Raw genomic sequence first — 22,412 nt, forward strand, 5'->3', positions numbered from 1 at the left:
CCTCTCCTCTCCTGAGTCGAGCTCTCATTTTCTCCCTTTTCCCCCAGTGTCTATCCTTTTCACTCTCTTTCTTCACCAGTCTCTTCCTCTCTTCTGCCTGGTTCCCTTATTCACTTCCCCAGAGAATCTCTCTCACTTCCCAAGTGCATGCATGCTTCTATCCCTCTCTCTCTCTCTCTCCTCTCTGGTGTCCAACCTTCTGTTTCTCACCCATTTTGTATTTTTTTGAATTGTTCTCGGAAACAACCCTGGGAGTCATTGTTGGGCCCCTGCCACGTGTTCCACCAGCGCTCCTCCTGTACAACACTAATCCACGAGGCTTATCCCTGCCCTTCCAACGCTCACACGTGGAGGCCAGATCTGACGTATTGTTTAGCGCCGGCACCATGGGCCTCTCCTCCACACTCAATTATCCTGGTAAATAAAGGAGCCTCGCTCCATTTAGGATGGATCTCATGTCGGACATGAAAGGGGCTGCTGGATCCCTGAGGAGACAGAGGCCTTGGCAGCATCTCCAGATTCTTTGGGTTGGATTGGATGAATCACCTACTTATCATCATCTCTCAGACAAACTTTTTTTTTTTCTTTTTTTTTTCTCTTTTTACCCCAAAAAGCTTGTTTATGTTGTGTGTGTGTGTGTGTGTGTGTGTGTGTGTGTGTGTGTGTGTGTGTGTGCAATGCTCAGCTCAGTCGGTGACAGTAGACAGGCTTGTTTATTGTGGGGCTGTCTTATCTGCTGTTTGGTCTCAGAGCTTTTTAGCTGCTGTTTGCAAAGCTGACATCCAAAGAGACCCGTGGGTGTGTGTGTGTGCATGCGTATGTATGTGTGTGTGCCCGCAGTGCCAGCCTCCCTCTGACCCACAGGGGGCAGGCTAATACTCTTATCAGTAGCTGACACACTACCACATCCCTCTCTGTCTCTCACACACACACACACACACACACCATCTCCCAGGGCCTCTGTGACTCATATTATCACAGTCGGTGCCGATGGAGCATTCAAAGCTCCAGTCAGGTTAGAGCCGCCTAGGCTCGCCACATGGTGGGAGGAGCCACAGAACTCTGAGAATGCATCTTTTCACCACCTTGGAGCCCATCTTACCATATCCTCAGTTTACCTTGCAGTTTCATGCATCCGGCCCACAAGGAACATCATTTCCTCCCCAGATTAGTTAATATCTAGTATTACAGGTATACAACCTGGTATACAACCCTTCTCAGCCCCACCCTACCTGCCCCTGTTTAAAAAAAGCGGAGAATTTTCACCGCAAAATAGAGGTGCGCTTTCATAGGCGGTTTTTGTACATACCGCGGAATACATAATTAGGCACATTGACGCATCACCTCCCATCTCTTTATGGGAATCTCCCACTTTCCCCTTGACCCTCCCATGAATGCATATGCAAGACACGGAAAAGCGTAATTTGCCATTTTCAGTTCCCGCGACAGGCAGTCTGCGCTTTTACCTCAGTGCGGCATGTTTGTACATACCTCACCATGCTTTTACGTGCAAATTGCTAAACAAATATGCCTGAAGTGGGCGCAAAAGCGTTAGTACCAGAGGCCCTCTGTTTCCGGAAAGATCCTCCGTTTCTTGCTTTCTGCCATCTCTCTCCCTCTTTGACGTATCCACTCTCTCCCTCCCATCTCTTTCTCCCCTTTTCCTTCTCTCTTTCGGTCTCTCCATCTCTCTCTCTGTTGTGCAGAAGAACAGAAGAGTAGTTGTGGGGTTAGTTCCGATAGGCAAGGTCATCAGATACACTCCAGCCTTTTCTTATATAGTCTGTGTTGTGTGTGTGTGTGTGTGCGTGCGTGCGCACATATTTGTTTGTGCGTCTGTTTTTGCGTGCACCTGTGGGTGTTTGTGTGTGTGTGTGTGACTGGGTATATGAAAAATCCCACTTTTACTAAACCTGAATGCTGGCAATATTGAACTGATTATGTTTGCCGATGGAAAGAATTCTACATTAATGATACCAGCCATGAATTAACCAGACTGGTCTAGCAGAACCCAACATATTCTGTTTTCACACTGTAAAATAAAAGGGCTACAAGGTCATACTGATTCTAGCCCTTTTTATTTTAGAGTGTGAAATCCACAGCCATGGAACTACAAAGGCATGATAAAGAGGTTGTTCTGAGTCCAGAAGTCAGTTGTGGTCTCTCAGGCTTTAGCTTGTAGGGATAACCTAGCCTTGGTGTCGACCTCGGTTTGATTCCAGGTCAGCTACACAGTGGGGTCTCTGTGGAATCTCTCCTTCCCTGTGTTGTTCAGAGATGAACCAGAGTGGTCTAGGGTCATCCCGTCTTCTCTTGCACACACACTCACACACACCTACTGTCTAGGGCTGTCTGTCTGTATGGTTGACCGTGAGCTGTTCAGTAGTCTGAGGTGCGGGAGCCTGAGAGAGATTACTGATAACTCACTGTGTACCTAATGAAGGCCACAGTCAATACAACATCCAGGCTCAAGGCCAAAGGCTCCAATTGTGTCTGAAAGATTGGGTGTCCGGTAGAAAAACAAGTGTGGTTATGTTATTTTGTGGAACCACGTAGATGAGCCCCGCAGAAAAGGGTGCGTGTGCGACCATGTGTGTGTGTGTGTGTGTGTGTATGTGTGAATGACAGATCTCTCCTTGCATAATGTAAAGCCTATGGCCCCTTGTTTTCTTGCTGTCTGAGCGAGGTCCTTGTTATCTGTGTCTTCTTCTATGGTGTCAGTGTGACATGATCATCAGGGGTGTGACACGCGTGTGTCTCCGATGCTCTGAGTCAGCCTCATCTGGTGGCAGTCTCACCGTGACAAACTGCAGGGAGCGAGGGAGGAGTGGGAACAAGGAGGGAGGGAGGGAGGGAGGGAGGGAGGGAGGGAGGGAGGGAGGGAGGGAGGGAGGGAGGGAGGGAGGGAGGGAGGGAGGGAGGGAGGGAGGGAGGGAGGGAGGGAGGGAAGAGGGGATGAAGGATGTTGAGAGACAGCAAAGGAATATATTACATACATTATGCTACTGTAGGTGATTCCCCTGACACAGGGGTTTGGAGGGATAGAGAGATTTGTGTTTCTCTCCTTTTTCTACTTCTCTTTTTTGTCTCTCTTCCTCTTTCTCTTTGCCTTTTGTTTTTCTAAATCTCTAACTCCATTTTCTCGTTGTCTCTTTATATCTATATATATATATATATATATATATATATCTTTTTACCTATCTCTGTTTCTCTAACTCTTTATTTGTCTCTCCATCTCTCTTTTTCTAAAACTATTTTTCTCTCAAAGTGTCTGTACCTGTGTTACATTAACTTCTGTGGTTCACAGAGGAGAGATCAAAATACATAATCCCAACAGTTCAAGCATGACAGTTTCCACCTACTTGATAATAAATGATGACTAAATAATAAATAAATACATGTAATCTAGCTAAATGTGAATCTGTGACCATAGCACGCCCCTTTGTCCTTATCATTTGAACAAATATCAGGATCCAGACCAACTCTAACCAAGCCCTTCCCCCTCTTCTAGTGATCTACTCAAACTTCATCAGACACATTCATTTTATAGAGCCAAGAGTCATCTAAAGAGCTTTATAGTCAAATCCAATCAAAAACAAGTATGTGGAGGACCATACACTAAGACTTTGGTATACTGAAGAAGTGTCATCCATCTGTTATTTCATCTAGTTTTTAATCTTGGTGTGTGGTTTTTAGATTTTAAGATCAAATTAGTGTTTATTAACATTGGAGGATAATATACAACAATTCACTAAAAGAATGCCTTACTTTAGGAGGTCTTACTTTAGCTGATTCACTGGCCAAGCCTAACACAGTGATCCCATTAAAACTAAGAACTCATATGAAATACGAAATAACATTTTTTTTTGATAAAATATTATTTGGAAAATCTGTGTTGTTGTTGTTGATCAACGTTGTTGTGAAAATAATTATTTGAACACGTTTTATGTCATTAAACGTTATTTGGGTGCCAAAATCCACAAATCTCTTCACTTAGCCTCACCAAACACAATCTTGGCATTCCTCTCTAATTTTAACATTTGGTAGATGCAATTTGAACTGCTATTTACTGTGATCACGCAGAGAATAATAAGTAGAGCAAAAGTAAGAGTACCATCTAAAAGTGTTATTTTTTTATACTTTGTGATTAGTTATATGTATCCGGTGTGGGTGTTTTCTAAACACTTCGGTCGGAGATACCGAAGCTACGCGAGCAGGCCAGACGCACGCTTCTTTGATAAAGTTTTCTACTCCGAAGCGTTTCAATTGCTTTTATAATTGAGTGTGTGCGGTTCTTTCGTGATTGCTTTGGATCGCTCCTTTTGATATCAAACAAGCCAATTATTCTGTTAGCTGCATACTCACCCAAGGATGTTTATGCGCTAGAAAATTAGCATCGCATATTTCAAAATATTCTCACTCGTGAAACTTCTTAAATTTGCAGGCAATGTCCCTTTTCCCTTTCTGTTGCGTTTTTCAACGAGCTGTCTGTTAATGATGAATTAAGTGGGGTTAATGTGTTAACAAACTCGAGCAGGAACTAATGAGTTCAGTACTCGTCATCTACGCAGCAGACTTTAATTACAGATCTTGATTTCTGCTCTGTGGGGCTCTTTTTTAAATAATTGATTAAAACCCTAAATTATTGATGTGATATCTAAGATCTAGGCTACTGCAAATTGATGGAATATCACATTGGAAGGTGTATCAAGTATCGACAATGGAAGTTTTGTATGGAAGTGTCGGGAAGCGTCGTGTTGCATTTTTAAACAGACCAGCAAGTGTAGCGCTGGATATGTGTACTTGAGTGAGATAAGGTTTATACCATGCAGGTGTTACATTCCATTACTGCATGCTGCTGAAGTTTCATCAGACAGGAAGACAAGAATGACTGAACAGATTTAAATTGTCAGATTAAACATGGGCACAATTGGCAACGACATGTGCATATGTGTGTGTGTGTGTGTGTGTGTGTGTGTGTGTGTAGGAGGGTGTGGGAATCTCTACCATCTAGAAATACTGCGGTTCAAGCAAGCTACAAAATGAACCTCGGTCTGATTCCCCTGCACTGCCTTTACATATGCACACAACCAGATTAACTGCCATGCCTCATGTCATCAGCTACCTACTCAGCCACAGACAAACCCACATGGACGCCGTCGCATCCATACACGCACACGAGCACACACCCACACATCTACAGGCACAAACACACAGACTCACCCCATTTAATATAACCACACACACACACACCTCTCCAACACAGTGAGTGGGAGCCTGATGTTATCATGGAACAAGTATCCACATCTTTATATCAACTTTCAAAGTCACACGCTGTGAGGGGGGGGGGGGGGGGGGGGGGGGTGTGAAGGTATGCTACTAGATTTGTGGTTGAATTCAGTGCGATTTACTTGTATTTTATTGGTTAAAAACAGCAGTCAACTGTTGCTACCTGACTACAGAGCAAATATAGAACTTCAGAACCATAGAGGCTGACAAGGTGATGCACCAATCCTTTCGTTGCTAGGATGAGAGTTATGTCACACACACACACACTTGTGTAACCTCACTGCAGAACATTCATTGGAATAAGTTTGACCTAAACTGAGTTGAGAATACTATATAACAGCACAATAGTATCAGCCTAGATAAGTGTGTGTCTTTACAGGTGCATGTGTGGGTTCTTTGGCCTCAGAACACATCTTAAATCAACTCCAAGGTGTGTGTTGTGTGTGGACTTCCTCACAGCATGGTTGTAGTTAAGCTGAAAGTCGCCCATACAATCCACGATCCGCAGGTTATCACAGAAGCACCAAACCTCCAATTGTAAGCCAACCACCTGACTGATGCAATTAGTGTATACACACTTGTCAAACACACCTGCTAGCAACTGGGGTACGGTTACATCTGATTCCAGTGGTTATATATTCAGTTGGTATGATTATCACCTACGGTGACCATGTGGGGTGAGGGAGTTCTCCCGTAGGGTGACTGACGGGCTCTGTAGGGGTTAGTCATTCCAGAATGAGGCAGCTGCTCTTTGTGTGTATGTGTGTTTACAGGTGTGCATATATGTCTGGCTGAAAGTATGTGTGTTTACATAGACGTGTGTGTATGTACGTGTTGGTGTGTGTGTGTGTGTGTCCATGCAGATGTGAGGGTATAAGGGACTGTTGTCTTCGCTCCACAGAAGGATGCAGGGCAGCATGAGGTGAACACTGGAGAGGAACGGTTAGAACAGTTGTGGTTAGACTTCCTCTGCTGTCTAAGACACACACGGGTGTGCGCACGCACGCACGCACACACACACACAAAGATTTACACACATTCGCAAGTCCTGAAAAACCGTGCCAGCTCTCTTTCCTTCTCTGTCTCACTCTCTCCTTCACTAACATCTGAGCAGAACGTGAAGTGACGCAGTGAATTAGTCCTCTCCTCCTCTCCTCCTCCTCTCCTCCTCTTCTCCTCCTCTTCTCCTCCTCTTCCTCCTGCTCCTCTCGTCCAAGGTCAGTCTGACTCTGTGTCTAATTCTCTTCTCTTTGATGATAAAAATCCAGTCCCGGAACTTTCAGGAAAACGTCAGTTTCTGTGCGGAGTATAGATTTATCTCAATTATCTTCTCCCACCGTCCCACTGCCTCTCTTCCTGCACCCCCCCCCCCCCCCCCCCCCCCCCCCCCCCCCCCCCCCCCCCCCCCCCCCCCCCCCCCCCCCCCCCCCCCCCCCAGTCTTACTGCCAGCCACTAAACAGGAGTGTCAGACCGCTCCTGGCTAGGTTGTGGGGGGGGGTTGGCTGGCGCTCGTAAATCTTTTGAAGTCCTGTGAATACCGGGCGGGTGCTGGCATTACGCAGGCGGTAAATTCCCCCGACACCGCAGCACTCCATTGGGGCTCCCTCCCCACCAGCCTTCCTCCTTCAGAGGGAAATGATGCGTCTGACAGTTGGGAATCTCGACTAATCTTCACAGGATTACGGATACTTCAGGAACAATGGAGACTATCTCTCTCCTGGAAGTGTAAACGGGTAAACGGTGGGTCTGTTTCGCTCTGAGAGGAAGCCCTATAAACACAGATATCATATAGCCCTGTTTTATCACTCCAGGATGTAATAATTCCCCCCAGAAGCCCCATGGCTCTTAATGTAAGTTTGATTTGATCACCACGCTGAGCAAACTTAAAAATAAGGATGGAGAGAGAGAGAATGGATTGAGGGTGACTAGAAGGGGAAAGTTAGTGACAGTTTCTCCACCCATTTGCAGGATTTACAAGTGACAGGATCAGGGACAGGGTGAGGGTATACGTGTGTGAAGGAGGGAGAGAGGGAGCGAGCGAGGGAGGGAGGCGGAGGAGTGCAGCATGTGAAAGTAGGATGGATGGGGGACAGAGTGTTGTGAAGGTTGGGGGGGGAGGTCGAATGGGGGGGTGGCGGTCATAAGTGCAGGCTCGGTTTGTGCTGAGAGAGGTGACACAACCCATATAATAGAGAGTGACAGGAAGAGGAATGGAGGGCAGGAGAATGGGAGACGAAGAAAGGAGGTGAGTGCTTGGAAATAGAGCCCAAAGCATGGTGCAGGGTTAAAGGCTGCCATCTGATTAGCCCTGAGATATGGAACTGGGGAGAGATGGAGTGAGTGAGTGAGTCAGAGGATGGACGGATAGGTGGAGGAACGGAGGGTGTATGTGTGCGGTGGAGGACTGGGGGGTGTGCACCTGTGTGTGTGTGTGTGTTGTGTGTTTGTGTGGTCAGGCATCTCCACACACACCCGTGTGAAAGTGTCTGTGTGTGCATGTGATCCATCTGTGTCAGTGAGAGGATGAGTGTGGTAGTAGGGAAGGAAATGCAGTTCACCTTCTGCCCCCACCCCCCAACTCCAACAGGAAACACCATGACCCCTCTCCGCCCCTGCCCCCTTCAGCCGCAATTTACGATCCCGGGCCCTGGAGGACAGTAGGAGGGGGTGGGGGGGGGGTGTCCAGAGGAGGGGAGGGTGGTCCTAGAGAAGGAAAAATGGTGTGAGTATAAAGGTTTGGGGGGGGTATACCTATACATAACCCAACCTGACAGGGCCAGAGAGGGAAAACAAAGGAGGGAAAAGAGAGAGACAGAGGCAGAGAGAGAGGCAGAGAGAGAGAGAGAGGTAGAGAGAGAGAGGCAGAGAGAGAGACAGAGAGAGAGAGAGAGCGGCAGAGAGAGAGAGAGAGGCAGAGAGAGAGAGGCAGAGAGAGAGAGAGAGAGGCAGAGAGAGAGAGAGAGAGAGAGAGAGAGAGAGAGAGAGAGAGAGAGTAATGCGTTTAACGTGACACACACCTTCTGTGTACAGCGGTCTCAAATTCAAGATTCTACGATTAAACTTGTTAATAATACAATTATTTAATTTCCCACTAAAACAGGATTGTATAACATGTACACGGAAGAGTAGATTGACGAGAAGAGCAAAATAAAGAAAAATGTAACTATAAGCCCTTAAAAAGAGATCAAAAGAAGGGCTTGCACCATATTTTCTCACTGTTTACTTAAAGGGATTATCTCGTTTGAGGAGATATTCATGAGTCATCTCCTTTTTTTCTTTCACAAGATCAAATAATTATTTCACAGCCGAGCATGATGGGAGACTTCTGATTCGATTAAACCACAGCGCTATGGTAAAAGAACCCCCTCTGTGTACAGTGTGTATTCTAGTGAGGGTGGTGGCAACAGAGGAAATCATGTTTGCTTTGTGAGATGGTGGAGGCCAAGAGAGAGATATAGCAGGAGAACAGACTCTGTGCCACGGCCCTTATGGATATCAGGCAGGAATGAGGACGAGAGGAGGATAGGACGAAGGTCGCTCCTAGTCCCCAACCAGCCCATGATTCATCACCCTCCCTGACCTTTCCGCCGAAAGACCAGGGTGTATTGCAGCGCTGTGCTCTCTTCATATGAGGTGGCCTTCCTCGCCGCACTGCATTGCCGTAATAGGGGTTTAAGAACACGACACACACACACACACACACACACACACACACACACACACACACACTGACATGAGAGAGAGGAGTGCACAGCAGCTCTGCTCTTGCTTGCCATCTAATGTGACAAGTACGTTTTCCCTCCTGTTGCGTGGCTCTAATCCCTTCAGAAAGTTCTGGAATGGTGTTATAATTACATTTCTACGCTGGTGTGCTTTTGATAAGACTGATGCCTGGTTCAACTGAATGTAAAAGTTGAGTAGGAGCTCTCTCTCCCCCCCCCTCTCTGTATTTCTCTCACACACACACACATTTTCTTCTGTGTCCATCTCTTCTCTCATTATTTTTCTCTTGTGTCTCTCCTTTTTCCCGTCCAGGTATTGCCGTTGATAAAAGGGGTCTGGTCTACTTTGTGGATGGAACCACCATTAAAAAGATCAACAAGAGGGGCGTGCTCTCGACGGTGATTGGCTCCAACGGCCTGATGTCAACGCAACCCCTGAGCTGTGATTCGCGCATGGACATCACCCAGGTAACCAGATGGCATGTAATACTGTCGGTTGACCAGGCATCTATGTGATGAATGTACCTAGAGTTCTATATGGTGTTGACCAGTGTGTGTTCTGTCTGAATATTGGAGAGAAAGTTTTGACCCTTAGATTACTGCTGCACACTCTGGCCTTTGCCTCAGGCAAGGATAACACACACACACACACACAGCTCCAGTCTGCTGACCCAGTGATCACTGACCCATCAGATCACACAGCTCAGAGATATCAGAGCTATTAGAGTTTCACATGAATTATAGATCAACCACAGACGCTACTTTCTGCCTGTGTGTGTGTGCGTGTGCGTGTGTGTCTCGGTGTGTGTGTTGATGTGTGTGTCTTGGTGTGTTTGTGTGTATATGTGCACATGCCATCATGAGTGTGTGTGTTGTGTGAGTGCATGTAAATGCCAACAATTTTGTATGTGTGTGCTTGGATGCACATAGTACCAGCGTGTGTGTGTCGGTGTGTCTGTGTCAGTACCCAGGTGAAGACCCCGAGGTCCTCTTGTATTCCTTTTAAGAGTTCTCTTAAAACCTAATCCATCTGTTTGTCCTGCCCAGCGGACAACACACACGCGGTCACACGCTCACACACACACGACCACACATACAGGTTGAACTCCATATCCTCTGCCCGTGTCTCAGCTTGTATACATAACTCTTTAACCTTTACCTGACCAACACGGTTAACAACTGTCTCTGGGAATTCCAATACAAACATTTTCACAAGCTTGCTGCCATTTAAGCTGAATAAAAGACAAATACACGTGTTCTCTGTGTGAAAATATCATTTAGGCAGTCAATGTTCTCAGATCATCTAAAGTTAGCTGGGCTGCGTAGGTGTGCGTTAGGGGCAGAGTGTGTTCGGAGCGGAGGTTGAACGCCTGTCAGGTAGGGGTGTGTGTGTGTGTGTGTGACAGGGTAACGGGTGATGGATCTGGGCTAAAATAGGATTTCAGTGTGAAAACCACTGCTCTGTCATTTGACAGCGCCTGTAATTGGACATGTCACTCGCAATTTAACATGATCCATTTATTTACCAATCTATTCCCCCTGGGTCATCAATCACTGGAGTGTATGCAGATTGCATGTCTCAATCGCAAGTCTGCATTTACAGTATATACTATGCATGTCCAAACACACTACAGTAGATAAGTTAAGACTTTGTTGACTGTCACGAGGGGGAATTTAGGGATGTGCCCCAGCCTGGGTGTGTACAGCTGCCCTTGACACGCGCGCACACGCTTGCAGTGTCAGTGTGTAATATATGTGCGTGTGTTTCATGTGTGCGTGTCCCCCTCCCCCCCCCCCCCCCCCCCCCCCGTGAGGTGTGTTATCCGTGCTGGGCCGACGTTATTGCCTGACATTTGGAGCGTGGAGTCGTCGCCCGCTCCGCCGTAAGCCCTGTGTAAACACAGGAAGTTCTCCCCGTTCGCCCCTCGCTCGCCCCCCGCGCCGCTGCTGACCTTTGCATGGGCGTCCGGGGGTCGGCAGGGGGTAATGCCATGTTATTGAGAGGGCTTTATGTATCCCCCACATGCATACATCCACCTCTCTCCACACCAGCTCTCTGTGTCCTCCATGGAACAAGGTTTTTTTAACGCTGGTGTGCTTTGTGCTTCGGTGTTTCATTGTGGGCTAAATATAGAAAAAGTATTAAAGGTTGATTGGTGTGTGTGTGTTTTCACCCGCTAGGTGCGTCTGGAGTGGCCAACCGATCTGGCTATCAACCCTCTGGATAACTCTCTCTACATCTTAGACAACAACATTGTGCTCCAGGTAGGCACACACACATGAACATACACTCACAAACCAGAACGCACTCCTCCCCACACATGCCTACCCCCCCCCCCCACACACACACACAGACACACACACACACACACACACATGCCTACCCCCCCCCCCACACACACACACAGACACACACACACACACACATGCAAACCAGGTCCAGTCCGAGCAGCCTCTCTATGTCCGTAGCTGGCAGAGAGCCTGCAGGTGCGCATGGTGGCGGGCAGACCCATCCACTGCCCGGTGCCTGGGCCGGAGCAGCGCCTGCTGGGCCGGGCCGCCATGCGCACCACCCTGGAGGGGGCCAAGGCCATCGCCCTGTCACACCACGGGACGCTGTTCATCGCCGAGACGGACGAGAGGAGGATCAACCGCATCCAACAGGTCGCCATGCCGCCGATGAGCTCATCTGATCTGTCACAGGTTTCCTGTGTCCAATGGTTTCGAAACCAATTCGCTGTGTACAGCGTGTGTTAGGATAATTGTGCATATCAGAATGAGAATGTATTTTTTGAGTTTATAATATTTGACATGATTTCACGTTTGTGTTCTAAATTGCTATCTTTCACCAATATATTTTTGGGGCGGTAGAGAATGGGAAACTTTTAACTCGGGCAAAGTTTTGTAGTGTAGTGTGTGTTTTGTGTGTTAATGATAACAGTGTGTGTGTGCGTGTGGGTGTGCCATGCTGTGTGTTATTGACCGCCTGGCAGGTGTCTTCCAACGGAGAGATCTCAGTCATCTCCGGAGCCCCCACCGACTGCGACTGCAAGATAGACTCCAACTGTGACTGTTTCTCTGGTAGGGCTTCAGACACAGCCACACACACACACACTCTCTCTCCCACACAGACCCCTGACAGCTTGTTCCGGTACCGTATTAGAGATGGAATTCTGGGGGGTGTCTAGAAGGATGGTGGTGGTGGTGGGGAGGGGGTCTGGCAGAGGGGAGGGGTGGGGTGGGGGGGGGCGATCGACAGAGAGAGAAAAACAACGGGGTGGCATGAGTGTGGAGCAGAGAGAGAGAAAGAGAACGAGAGTAGATCATAGCAGGGTAGCACACTGTGGTGGTTCCCCTCACGCAGAGTGTGTGTGTGTGTGTGTGTGCGTGGATGCATGTCAGCGAGCGTGTCCGTGCTTGTGTGCGGGCGCCTACACGTGTGGATGTGTGCAGGGGAGGTGAGGAGGGGGGGGGGGGGGGGGGGGGGCAGTGTGTGCACTATGCCTTTTAAAAGTCACACGGTCACACTTTTCAATAAGAATCCTATCCCCTGCACTCTCCCCAGATCAGGAAGGAAACATCTCATCAAATGTCAGCCGCTGATTCAGCCTCTAGACTGTGGCCTGAAATGACAGCACTGCCAGCACTGTGTGTTCTTCCCTCGGCTTGGCCCTTTTCTAGGTCTTAATCTCCCAGGATAAGGCTTCATATCTCTGTTCCATTCCTAAGATGAATTGTCGTTCCTCCTGGAAACCCGGAGGAAGCGCAAGGTGTCCACTAAAAGCCGATGGGCTGGAACCGTTCCTGTTTCCCCAGCCATGCTTTGCATATTTCTTATCATGCACTCATTTCACACTGTTAGAAAATTGTAAGTCACTTCAGAGGCATGGAGCCTTCTGTCCTTGCCTGCCTCTGAGTTGCTTTGTGTTCATGTGTGAGTGTATATGCAGTGCATGCAGGGGGTGTGGGGGGGGCGTCCAGGAAGTGGTCATGTGTAGGTGAGCATGATTTCCGGTTTCCGCAGGCGATGGGGGGTATGCCCGCGACGCTCGTCTCAAAGCGCCCTCCTCCCTGGCCGTGGCGCCCAATGGGACGCTGTACATCGCTGACCTGGGGAACATCCGAGTCAGGGCGGTCAGCCCCAACCAGCCCCAGCCCAGTCCAGCTGGACTGCTGGAGATCAGCTCCCCTCTGGACCAGGAACTCTACCTCTTCAGCCAGGTAGTCATGGATACCGGCCTGCTTAGTTCCTCTTGGTAGCACATCAGTTCTTTTCGGGCCCTCTCATCTGATGGCCTTACCATCTCCTCTCCTCTGGCCTCCTCTCTTCCCCCCCTCTAGAATGGATCACATCTGTCCACCAAACACCTGATAACAGGTCATTTCCTGTATAACTTCTCCTACTCGGCGGACAGCTTCCTGTCAGGGGTGTTGGGCCGGGATGGGCGGGGCCTGCAGGTGAGGAGGGATGCCCGCGGCGTGCCCCTCTGGCTGGCCCTGCCTGGCGGACAGGTGTACTGGCTGTCTCTCAGCAACAGCGGAATGCTAAGGAAGGTGTCTGCCCAAAGCCACGACATTGCCCACCTCACTTACCACGGTAACACGGGTCTCCTAGCAACCAAGAGTAACGAGAATAGCTGGACCACCGTCTACGAGTGAGGATACTTTCTTTCTGTCTTTCTGTCTTGTCTATACTGTAATGTGCTGGGCTAGTGCGTGTGTGTGTGTGTGTGTCTACAGTACGCCTGCAGTGAGATGTGTATTGTGTGAGGGCCATCTAGTGGTTGGGTGTGTATTGCTGCCACCACCTCAGTTCATTGCATGGATCACTGGCTTAATTTTTTACTGAGACGCTGAATACACACAAGCATACACAACCTCGCTTACACAACCTTCCTCTCTGGCTTAATCAGTATTACCAGCCTGTAGTCTTTGTCAAAAAATCCACAGATGGGTAATTACATGTATAAATCACTTGTGACATCTCCCCTGTGTGTGTGTGTGTCTACTCTCTCAGGTACAACAGCGAAGGACATATCATCAACATCACCTTGCCCACAGGCGAGGTCAGTGGTTTCCACGGCAACACGGAGCGGCCGTCCCGAGTGGAGGTGGAGGCGTCGAGCAGGGAGAACTTTGTCACCACCACCAACCTGTCTGCCAGCGACACCATCTACACCTTCAGACAGGGTACCCTGTTACAGCCTCCCTGTTACAGCCTCCCTGTTACAGCCTCCCTGTTACAGCTTCCCTGTCACAGCCTCCCTGTTACAGCTTCCCTGTCACAGCCTCCCTGTTACAGCCTCCCTGTCACAGCCTCCCTGTTACAGCCTCCCTGTTACAGCCTCCCTGTCACAGCCTCCCTGTTACAGCCTCCCTGTCACAGCCTCCCTGTTACAGCCTCCCTGTCACAGCCTCCCTGTTACAGCCTCCCTGTTACAGCCTCCCTGTTACAGCCTCCCTGTCACAGCCTCCCTGTTACAGCCTCCCTGTTACAGCCTCCCTGTTACAGCCTCACTGTTACAGCCTCCCTGTTACAGCCTCCCTGTAACAGCCTCACTGTTACAGCCTCCCTGTTACAGCCTCCCTGTTACAGCCTCACTGTTACAGCCTCCCTGTTACAGCCTCACTGTTACAGCCTCCCTGTCCCCCTGGCTCTGCTTGTACACTTTTATCTACCCTTCACCCCTCACCTACCAATCATATCCCCCTGTTCTTTCACCTACACCCCCTCATCTCTTTCTGGCCCCATCACCAACTCTTCCATCCGTCTCTGCCCCGTTACATATCTAACCCCCCCCACCACGCGCCCCCATCACCTACCTCTCCATGCAACCCTTGAACCATCAACAATCACATGATATATGTATGCATCTTCCTGCCACTGGGGGTGGGGGGAGGGGGGCGCCCGCCTCTTTGAAGGTCTCTGATTGGCCCCGCTACATGTTCCTCAGCATGTTTCTCCTACTCACAGACAGATTTCACTTCCACCACTCTGGAGAGTTTTCATTGCTCAGCTCTCGGTTTCACTGGCAATTAGTCATTCCTAGTGGTACACAACCAAACCAAATCACTGTTATTTGACACCTCCTGTTTTATTGGTTCAAGACTAATTGTTTCAAAAATGCACACGTTGTTTACTTCAAAGTGGTGGTTTTGTTTGATGGTTTTGAGGGAGCTTGACTGTGACAAAGGAGGAGGGGATGAAAGGATGGATGAAGAGGATGGAAGAGGTGCCTAAAAGAGTGGAGGGGCGGAGGAAAGATGAGGAGGGAGGGGCCGATTTTTCTCTGGATTGTTTAAAACGGTTTTCAAACACTTATTACAATGACAGGACTGCAGTTAAAGTGAAACTGCGCTCCAATCACAGATGTGAAAACACACTCTCTCCCCTTTGTTCTTTTTCACTCTATCTCTCCCTCTCTCACCCTCTCTAACTGTCTCTCTTTCCACATATGCACACACACATTTACATTTTGTCATTTAGGAGACTCTCTTATCCAGAACGATTTACAGTAAGTACAGGGATATTCTCCCCGAGGCAAGTAGGGTGAAGTGCCTTGCCCAAGGAACTAGCAACCTTCTGATTACTAGCCCGATTCCCTAACTGCTCTGCCACCTGACTCCCACACACAGACTGCTTTAAATATGCCGACCAGTTTCCAATCCTCCCTGTAACAGTCTAGCACAGCTTGTCTCCCTGCCAAACACAGATACCAAACACCTTTTATTCTAGACAGCAACAACCACTGCTAGTTTACATTAGACCGTTACATAACTGTTCTTGAACTTACAATAAACCGTAACATTTCTGAGAAACTGAAACTTGGAGAGGCATCTGTTTTGCTGTTAGGTGTTGACGCGCCTTCATACAAACCAGGCAGACCAACAGCCACACCTTTGCATGCATGTGAAGGCTGTGACCACAGAGGGGACACCCCCCCCACTCCCCCCAAACACACACACACACACCATCAGTCATCACACAATCCATATAGTCCCTTTTGACACTTTAAATAGGTTCCTAAAAACCAAAAGGTGTAAGTGAGCGGTGTGTTTTGAGCACCAAGAGCAGCACCTCAGTATGGAGGCTCCACCGCTTTTAGTCAGAGGCTCTTACAGCCCCCAAATAATCACCCAAGTCTTTTGATCGGATCTCCTCCCCAGGGTGATCTCACACTGGACGGCCACTCTGTCCCACACTGTTTGGGTGGAGCATGTTCTTCAGGCGTGGCTTGGAGAACAGGCTGAGCTGATAACAGAGCAGAACAGCTGCAGGCTGAGCTTGTGGGAAACTTCTGCAGACTTGTGAACAGCTCAGAAATGGGTGCAGAGACAGGAAATAAAGCAGAACGTCAAATCTCATCCTCCTTCCTCTGTTTTCTCTCTGACTGGGCTGTCACTCGTACTTTTTTTCACTTGTATGTCGCCTTGTTTTCGCTTCCGCTTGGTTTTTACATTCTTGGGTGTTTTGGTGCTGGAGCGTGGGTCGTTCATAGACCTGATCGCACCTGACCTGTTTCCTCCTGTGTGTGTGTGTATTAGTCAGTCGGTTTTTGTTTATGTGGTTAAATGTGTGTGTATCCATATATGTTCATAACAAGTGTGTGTCTCACACTTATCTGTGTGTGTGTGTGTGTGTGCCACCAGACCATGCTCAGAGTTCATACCGGGTCAGTGCAGACGGCTCCTTCCTGGTCCTGCTGGCCAGCGGCATGGAGCTGTCCCTCACCACCGAGCCCCTCCTCCCCGCCACCTCAGGGGGCGGGGTCAGCCCCACCGCCAGCCGCTGCAACATCAGCCTTCCAGGAGACCACACCCCCAGCCTGGTGGAGTGGAGGCAGAGGAAGGAGCAGGCCAGGAGCAACTACAGCACCTACGAGCGCAGACTCAGGGTAACAGCCAAGCCTACCTTAACCCCCTCGGCCACCACCAAGCCTACCTTAACCCCCTCCGCCACCACCAAGCCTACCTTAACCCCCTCCGCCACCACCAAGCCTACCTTAACCCCCTCCGCCACCACCAAGCCTACCTTAACCCCCTCCGCCACCACCAAGCCTACCTTAACCCCCTCCGCCACCACCAAGCCTACCTTAACCCCCTCCGCCACCACCAAGCCTACCTTAACCCCCTCGGCCACCACCAAGCCTACCTTAACCCCTCCGCCACCACCAAGCCTACCTTAACCCCCTCCGCCACCACCAAGACTACCTTAACCCCCTCGGCCACCACCAAGTCTACCTTAACCCCCTCCGCCACCACCAAGCCTACCTTAACCTCCTCGGCCACCACCAAGCCTACCTTAACCCCCTCCGCCACCACCAAGCCTACCTTAACCCCCTCGGCCACCACCAAGCCTACCTTAACCCCCTCCGCCACCACCAAGCCTACCTTAACCCCCTCCGCCACCACCAAGCCTACCTTAACCCCCTCCACCACCACCAAGCCTACCTTAACCCCCTCGGCCACCACCAAGCCTCGCCTTCCATGTCACGTCACATCTGGATCCATGTACCTCACTGCAACACACTGTTACATGCAGACCCAAAGCAGTTTGGGTATGAAGAAATAATCATCCTAAAGTATGTGGGGAGGGTTTGTGAAAAGTCTCAAAGGACAGGGCATTCTTAAGACCAACTCAGTTCTGACTAACAATGCACCACTAGAATGAAGATCTGGAATCTAGAATAAGACAGTTTTTCCAGCATATAGCCACTAGTATTATACAAATTCCAGTTCTGTAGTTACACAATATAGTGTACTGATCACAGGACAGTATATGGTATACAGTGCAGGTCTTTTTTGTTTTACTGGCTACTGTTTTGTCCTTGATTAAACTCTGTGGAGGGCCATTTAGAATTATTTGGAGTTGTCGTTTTATTTTTGTCATGTTCAAGAAGATGCTAGTTCAAATTCAATAACTATCTTTTTTTGCATAACATGACGCCAGTGCCCATAATAAAGAGCACTCACCCAGCAACACTTATGTACAGACACTCGGAGAGTCAGATGGCTGAGCGGTGAGTGAGTCGGGCTAGTAATCAGAAGGTTGCCGGATCGATTCCCCGCCGTGTCAAATGATGTTGTGTCCTTGCGCAAGGCACTTCACCCTACTTGCCTCGGGGGGAATGTCCCTGTACTTACTGTAAGTCTGCTAAATGTGTAAATGTAAATCTAAGCTGGCCTTCACCCAAGGCCTCTGTGCTGGATGTGGCACACAGGGGAGGGGAGGGGAGGGGGCAAAAGCGTCAACGGAGGGGGCAAAAGCGTCAACGGAGGGGGCAAAAGCGTCAACGGAGGGGGCAGAAGCGTCAACGGTGGTTGGCCACAGTTTGATCACCACGCGGTGAGAACAAGAAGACATTTACCCTGACATCAGCCCCTCATCCCTCCACCTGTAGAAAGGAAAGCAACCTGCTCAAGCCATGATCACTTCACACCATCCAGAGAACCACAACTTGGCCTGAAGCAACAATGCTAAACTAGGCTATGTATTAACAGGACATTGTTAACTCGATTTTACATGACTTCAAATGGAATGAATATTGCCTTACCCTGTCCCTTCCATCCTTCTAGGCTCACAACAGGAATCTGCTCTCCATTGACTTTGACCCGAGCACCATGATGGGGAAGATCTACGATGACCACCGCAAGTTCACACTGCGGATCCAGTACGACGCGTTGGGCCGGCCCCTGGTCTGGTCCCCCAGCAGCAAGTACACCCAGGTCAACGTCAGCTACGCCCCGGGGGGGCTCCTGGGGGCCATCCACAGGGGGGAGTGGGCTGAGAGGCTGGAGTACGATGGGGGGAGGGTGGTGTCCAGGGCCTGGGTCAACGGGAAGATCTGGACTTATACCTACGTGGACAAGGTAAGGCCTGATGTTCTGGGGCCTTCCGCTGGTTTCAGTGGCTTCCTGCCCTCGATGGAGATCTTTTCAAAGAAGCCCCTGTTGGGTCAAAGTCATGTGTTCATTGTAGTTGTGTGTGTGTGTCCAGTCCATCATGCTGCTTCTGCACAGCCAGAGGCGCTACGTGTTCGACTATGACCAGACGGACCGCCTGGTTGCTGTGACGATGCCCAGCATGGTGCGCCACACTCTCCAATCCCTCCTCTCCATTGGCTACTACCGGAACATCTACACGCCCCCCGACAGTCACGCCTCCTTCCTGCAGGACTTCAGTCTGGATGGACGACTGCTGAGGACTCAGTACTTGGGCACTGGGCGCAGCGCCATCTATAGGTCAGGATCCTTCAACTTTTTGTATAAAACTTTGCTGTTCAAAAAATGAATAAAACATGACATTAGGTCAGAAACCATTGTAAGAAATCCAATGATCAGTTGATAACTGGATAGGAGTGTGGGAGCGTGTGTGAGATCCTGTCCTATGTCCTCCCAGGTACACGGTGGCTGGCCGTCTGTTTGAGGTGGTTTATGACTCCACGCTGGTCACCTTCACCTACGACGAGGCCTCCGGCACGGTCAAGACCATCCACCTGACCCACGACGGCTTCATGAGCTCCATACGCTACCGGCAGACAGGTACACACAGGCACACGCACACACTCGCACAGCTAACACACACACACACACACACACACACACACAAGCAGTCGCAAAAACTCTTACACACATACACAAACACATCATGTTACACATTCTCTAATTTATAGGCCACGGGAGCATAAAATATTCAACAAAGTGTTTGTGATGGGTTACTGTGCTTGTGCTTACCACACTATTGAGTGTGATGGTGGTCTACAAGCCAGACTGAGAAACACTCAATATTCTGCTTTTGAGTCATCAGCTGAATCTGTGAGCTGTTTTATCAGCTGCATTTAGATGTGTGTGTTCTCTGTGGAGATGAGGCGGAGGAGCGTGCGGTTTACCACACATGTTAGTTTTGAGACCCCCCCGTCTACACACCCATACACACACACACACACACACGCACATACACGCTGTAATCAAGAGCCCTGATATAATTTCCTTGCCATGGCAATGAGTCAAACACATAACCCAAAAATCCTACGCAGACACACTCCCGAATGTGAACCCTGATGCTTATCTCTTATCACCTGCTAGTATCTGCTCTTTTTATAAACCACCCTTCTTAGTATTACAGACCTCCAATTGAAATGTATATGGAACCTTTGTCATCCAAAATTTTTGAATATATACAGTGGGAACGAGTTGAACGTGGTCACTTTCTAACAGTATAATAAGATGTGCAGCTGCTATTAAAAAGGAGGGTGCTGCTCCTGGAGGTCTACTGTGGAGGAGCTCTGTCCTTGCTGATATAGTGGAATCATTCCCCTGAAACCTTCACACTCTCAACTCTCTCTGAGCCATCCTTTATAAACTGAGCTCTGTGATTGACTCCCCTGCAGTATGGTGGTCCTAATCTGCCTGTCCTAGCTGTGTGTGTGTGTGTGTGTGTTTCTGTGCGGGTGCACATGTGTGTGTGTGTGTGTGTGTGTGTGCGGGTGCACGTGTGTGTGCTCATGCGCAGACCTGTGGGTGTTATCACTTTGCCCTTACAGTGAATGGACTCTCACCTTGCTTTAACTGATCTCATTTCAGCAGAACAAACACTGCTGGAGAGAGAGGGGAGATAGGGGGAGAGGTGGGTGGGAGAGGATGACTGAAGAGGTGACGGAAGATGTCAGGAGCAGAGAAAACTTGTTTTATACACCCACGCAGGGCTGCCCTCTCATGTATCGAGTTAAAGAAAGCACTACCCGGGAACAAGTGCTGGCAAAATCCATACGCTGCACGTTTACACAGACCCTGGAAACTGTGGCAAACATTTACATTTAGTCATTTTAGTCAAACACGTCACAGCATAGCATGCATTTTGGGCCCAAAATACTTGAACTTTGAACTGTGCCTCATTCCCGCCTCATCCGTTCGGACAGTATAATAACCATCGATCTCCATAATATTGTGAGTTCCGCATCTCCCGTTAGGGGGGCGTAATAAAGTAATATGGGAATGACTCACCCTAATGGCGTTTTGAGTCCTTTCTACAGCGCCGTGATAGCATTCTAATAGTCCTTCATCAGAGTAACACCTCGTTAATGGTGAAGATGGCTCTGGAGACTGGCTAGAAGCCATGGTGATTGATGGTGTTGTTAAAGTTGATGGGCTCACATTAAGTAGCCCATTGGCTATATCGTTGCTATTGTCTTTAGCTCCTTTCATGATGACGCCTTGTGAAAGGTCACTGAGCTGTAGACACCGAGAAGGATGGAGGAGGAGTCAGATGGGGGGGGGTGGCGGATAGAGGGTGCTGAGAGGTGTTGATGTATATGTGTGTGTGTGTGTGTCTGGATAGGCCCCCTGACCAGTCGTCAGATCTTCAGGTTCAGCGAGGAGGGTCTGGTCAACGCCAGGTTTGACTACAGCTACAACAACTTCCGGGTGACGAGCATGCAGGCGGTCATCAACGAGACGCCACTGCCCATCGACCTGTATCGCTACGTGGACGTGTCAGGCCGGGTGGAGCAGTTTGGCAAATTCAGCGTCATCAACTACGACCTCAACCAGGTGAGGGGCAGAGAGGGGTGCACTGGGGACGTGTGTGTGCAGTGTGTCGTCTGCTAGTTCTGTCTGGTTCTGGAGGAACACTGTACCTGTGGAGTCTGTGTACCATATTAGAGTGTTCAAAGATGGCGAAAGGGGAGTTTGTGTTTAAACCCCCAGCACTCTGTTACTGTCTGTCTCTCATGCATCTGGTGGTGTTTTGTGGTTTCCTCTTCTTTCAATGTCTCTTTCTCTCTTTCATGTTCTCCCGCTGGCTCGCTGTTTCCCCCCCACACCACACGGCCTCAGGTGATCACTACTCACGTGATGAAACACACCAAGGTGTTCAGCTCCTACGGCCAGGTGGTCGAGGTCCAGTATGAGATCCTCAAGTCCATCGCCTACTGGATGACTGTCCAGTACGACGCGGCCGGACGCACCACGTCCTGTGACATCAGGGTGGGCGTGGACAGCAACGTGACGCGCTACTCTTACGAGTACGATGCCGACAGCCAGCTGCAGAGTGCCTCGGTCAACGAGCGTCCACAGTGGCGCTATAGTTACGACCTGAACGGCAATATCAACCTGCTCAGCCACGGCACCAGTGCCCGGTGTGTGTGTGTGTGTGTAATGGCCAACATAATGGCCTAAACATCATGTACAAAAAATCTATGCAGTACAACTTTATTGATCCATTTTTTAATAGAAGTAATTTTGCTGTACACATAACTCATCATGTAAATACATATAAGTACTTGCACTGATACTTAATACAATGTACATTGTAATTATATTAATTCCTGTGTATTCAATAACATTGCTTTCACTCATGCAATTAAAATGATCCTTCTCAAAATAATCTGTAACCCGATGAT

The 22,412-nt window shown here is 49.1% G+C and overlaps 1 protein-coding gene across 4 annotated transcripts in view; it reads left to right on the forward strand.

Annotated features, from left to right (window-relative positions):
* LOC124464485 (teneurin-1-like) overlaps window positions 1-22,412 on the forward strand; it is a 71,010-nt gene that overhangs the window by 43,615 nt on the left and 4,983 nt on the right. For 3 of the 4 annotated variants that reach the window (XM_047016402.1, XM_047016499.1, XM_047016552.1), the window contains 13 exons: window positions 9,326-9,480; window positions 11,194-11,277; window positions 11,482-11,676; window positions 12,006-12,093; window positions 13,037-13,233; window positions 13,354-13,667; window positions 14,030-14,202; window positions 16,663-16,907; window positions 18,589-18,882; window positions 19,010-19,254; window positions 19,412-19,554; window positions 21,350-21,561; window positions 21,847-22,148. In XM_047016402.1, the coding sequence (XP_046872358.1) occupies window positions 9,326-9,480; window positions 11,194-11,277; window positions 11,482-11,676; window positions 12,006-12,093; window positions 13,037-13,233; window positions 13,354-13,667; window positions 14,030-14,202; window positions 16,663-16,907; window positions 18,589-18,882; window positions 19,010-19,254; window positions 19,412-19,554; window positions 21,350-21,561; window positions 21,847-22,148 (2,647 nt within the window). The remainder of the gene's footprint in view (window positions 1-9,325; window positions 9,481-11,193; window positions 11,278-11,481; window positions 11,677-12,005; window positions 12,094-13,036; window positions 13,234-13,353; window positions 13,668-14,029; window positions 14,203-16,662; window positions 16,908-18,588; window positions 18,883-19,009; window positions 19,255-19,411; window positions 19,555-21,349; window positions 21,562-21,846; window positions 22,149-22,412) is intronic. The other variant, XM_047016477.1, reaches the window with a different exon arrangement.

Source organism: Hypomesus transpacificus, chromosome 1 (assembly GCF_021917145.1).
Source record: "Hypomesus transpacificus isolate Combined female chromosome 1, fHypTra1, whole genome shotgun sequence".
In the NCBI taxonomy this organism is placed as follows: domain Eukaryota; kingdom Metazoa; phylum Chordata; class Actinopteri; order Osmeriformes; family Osmeridae; genus Hypomesus; species Hypomesus transpacificus.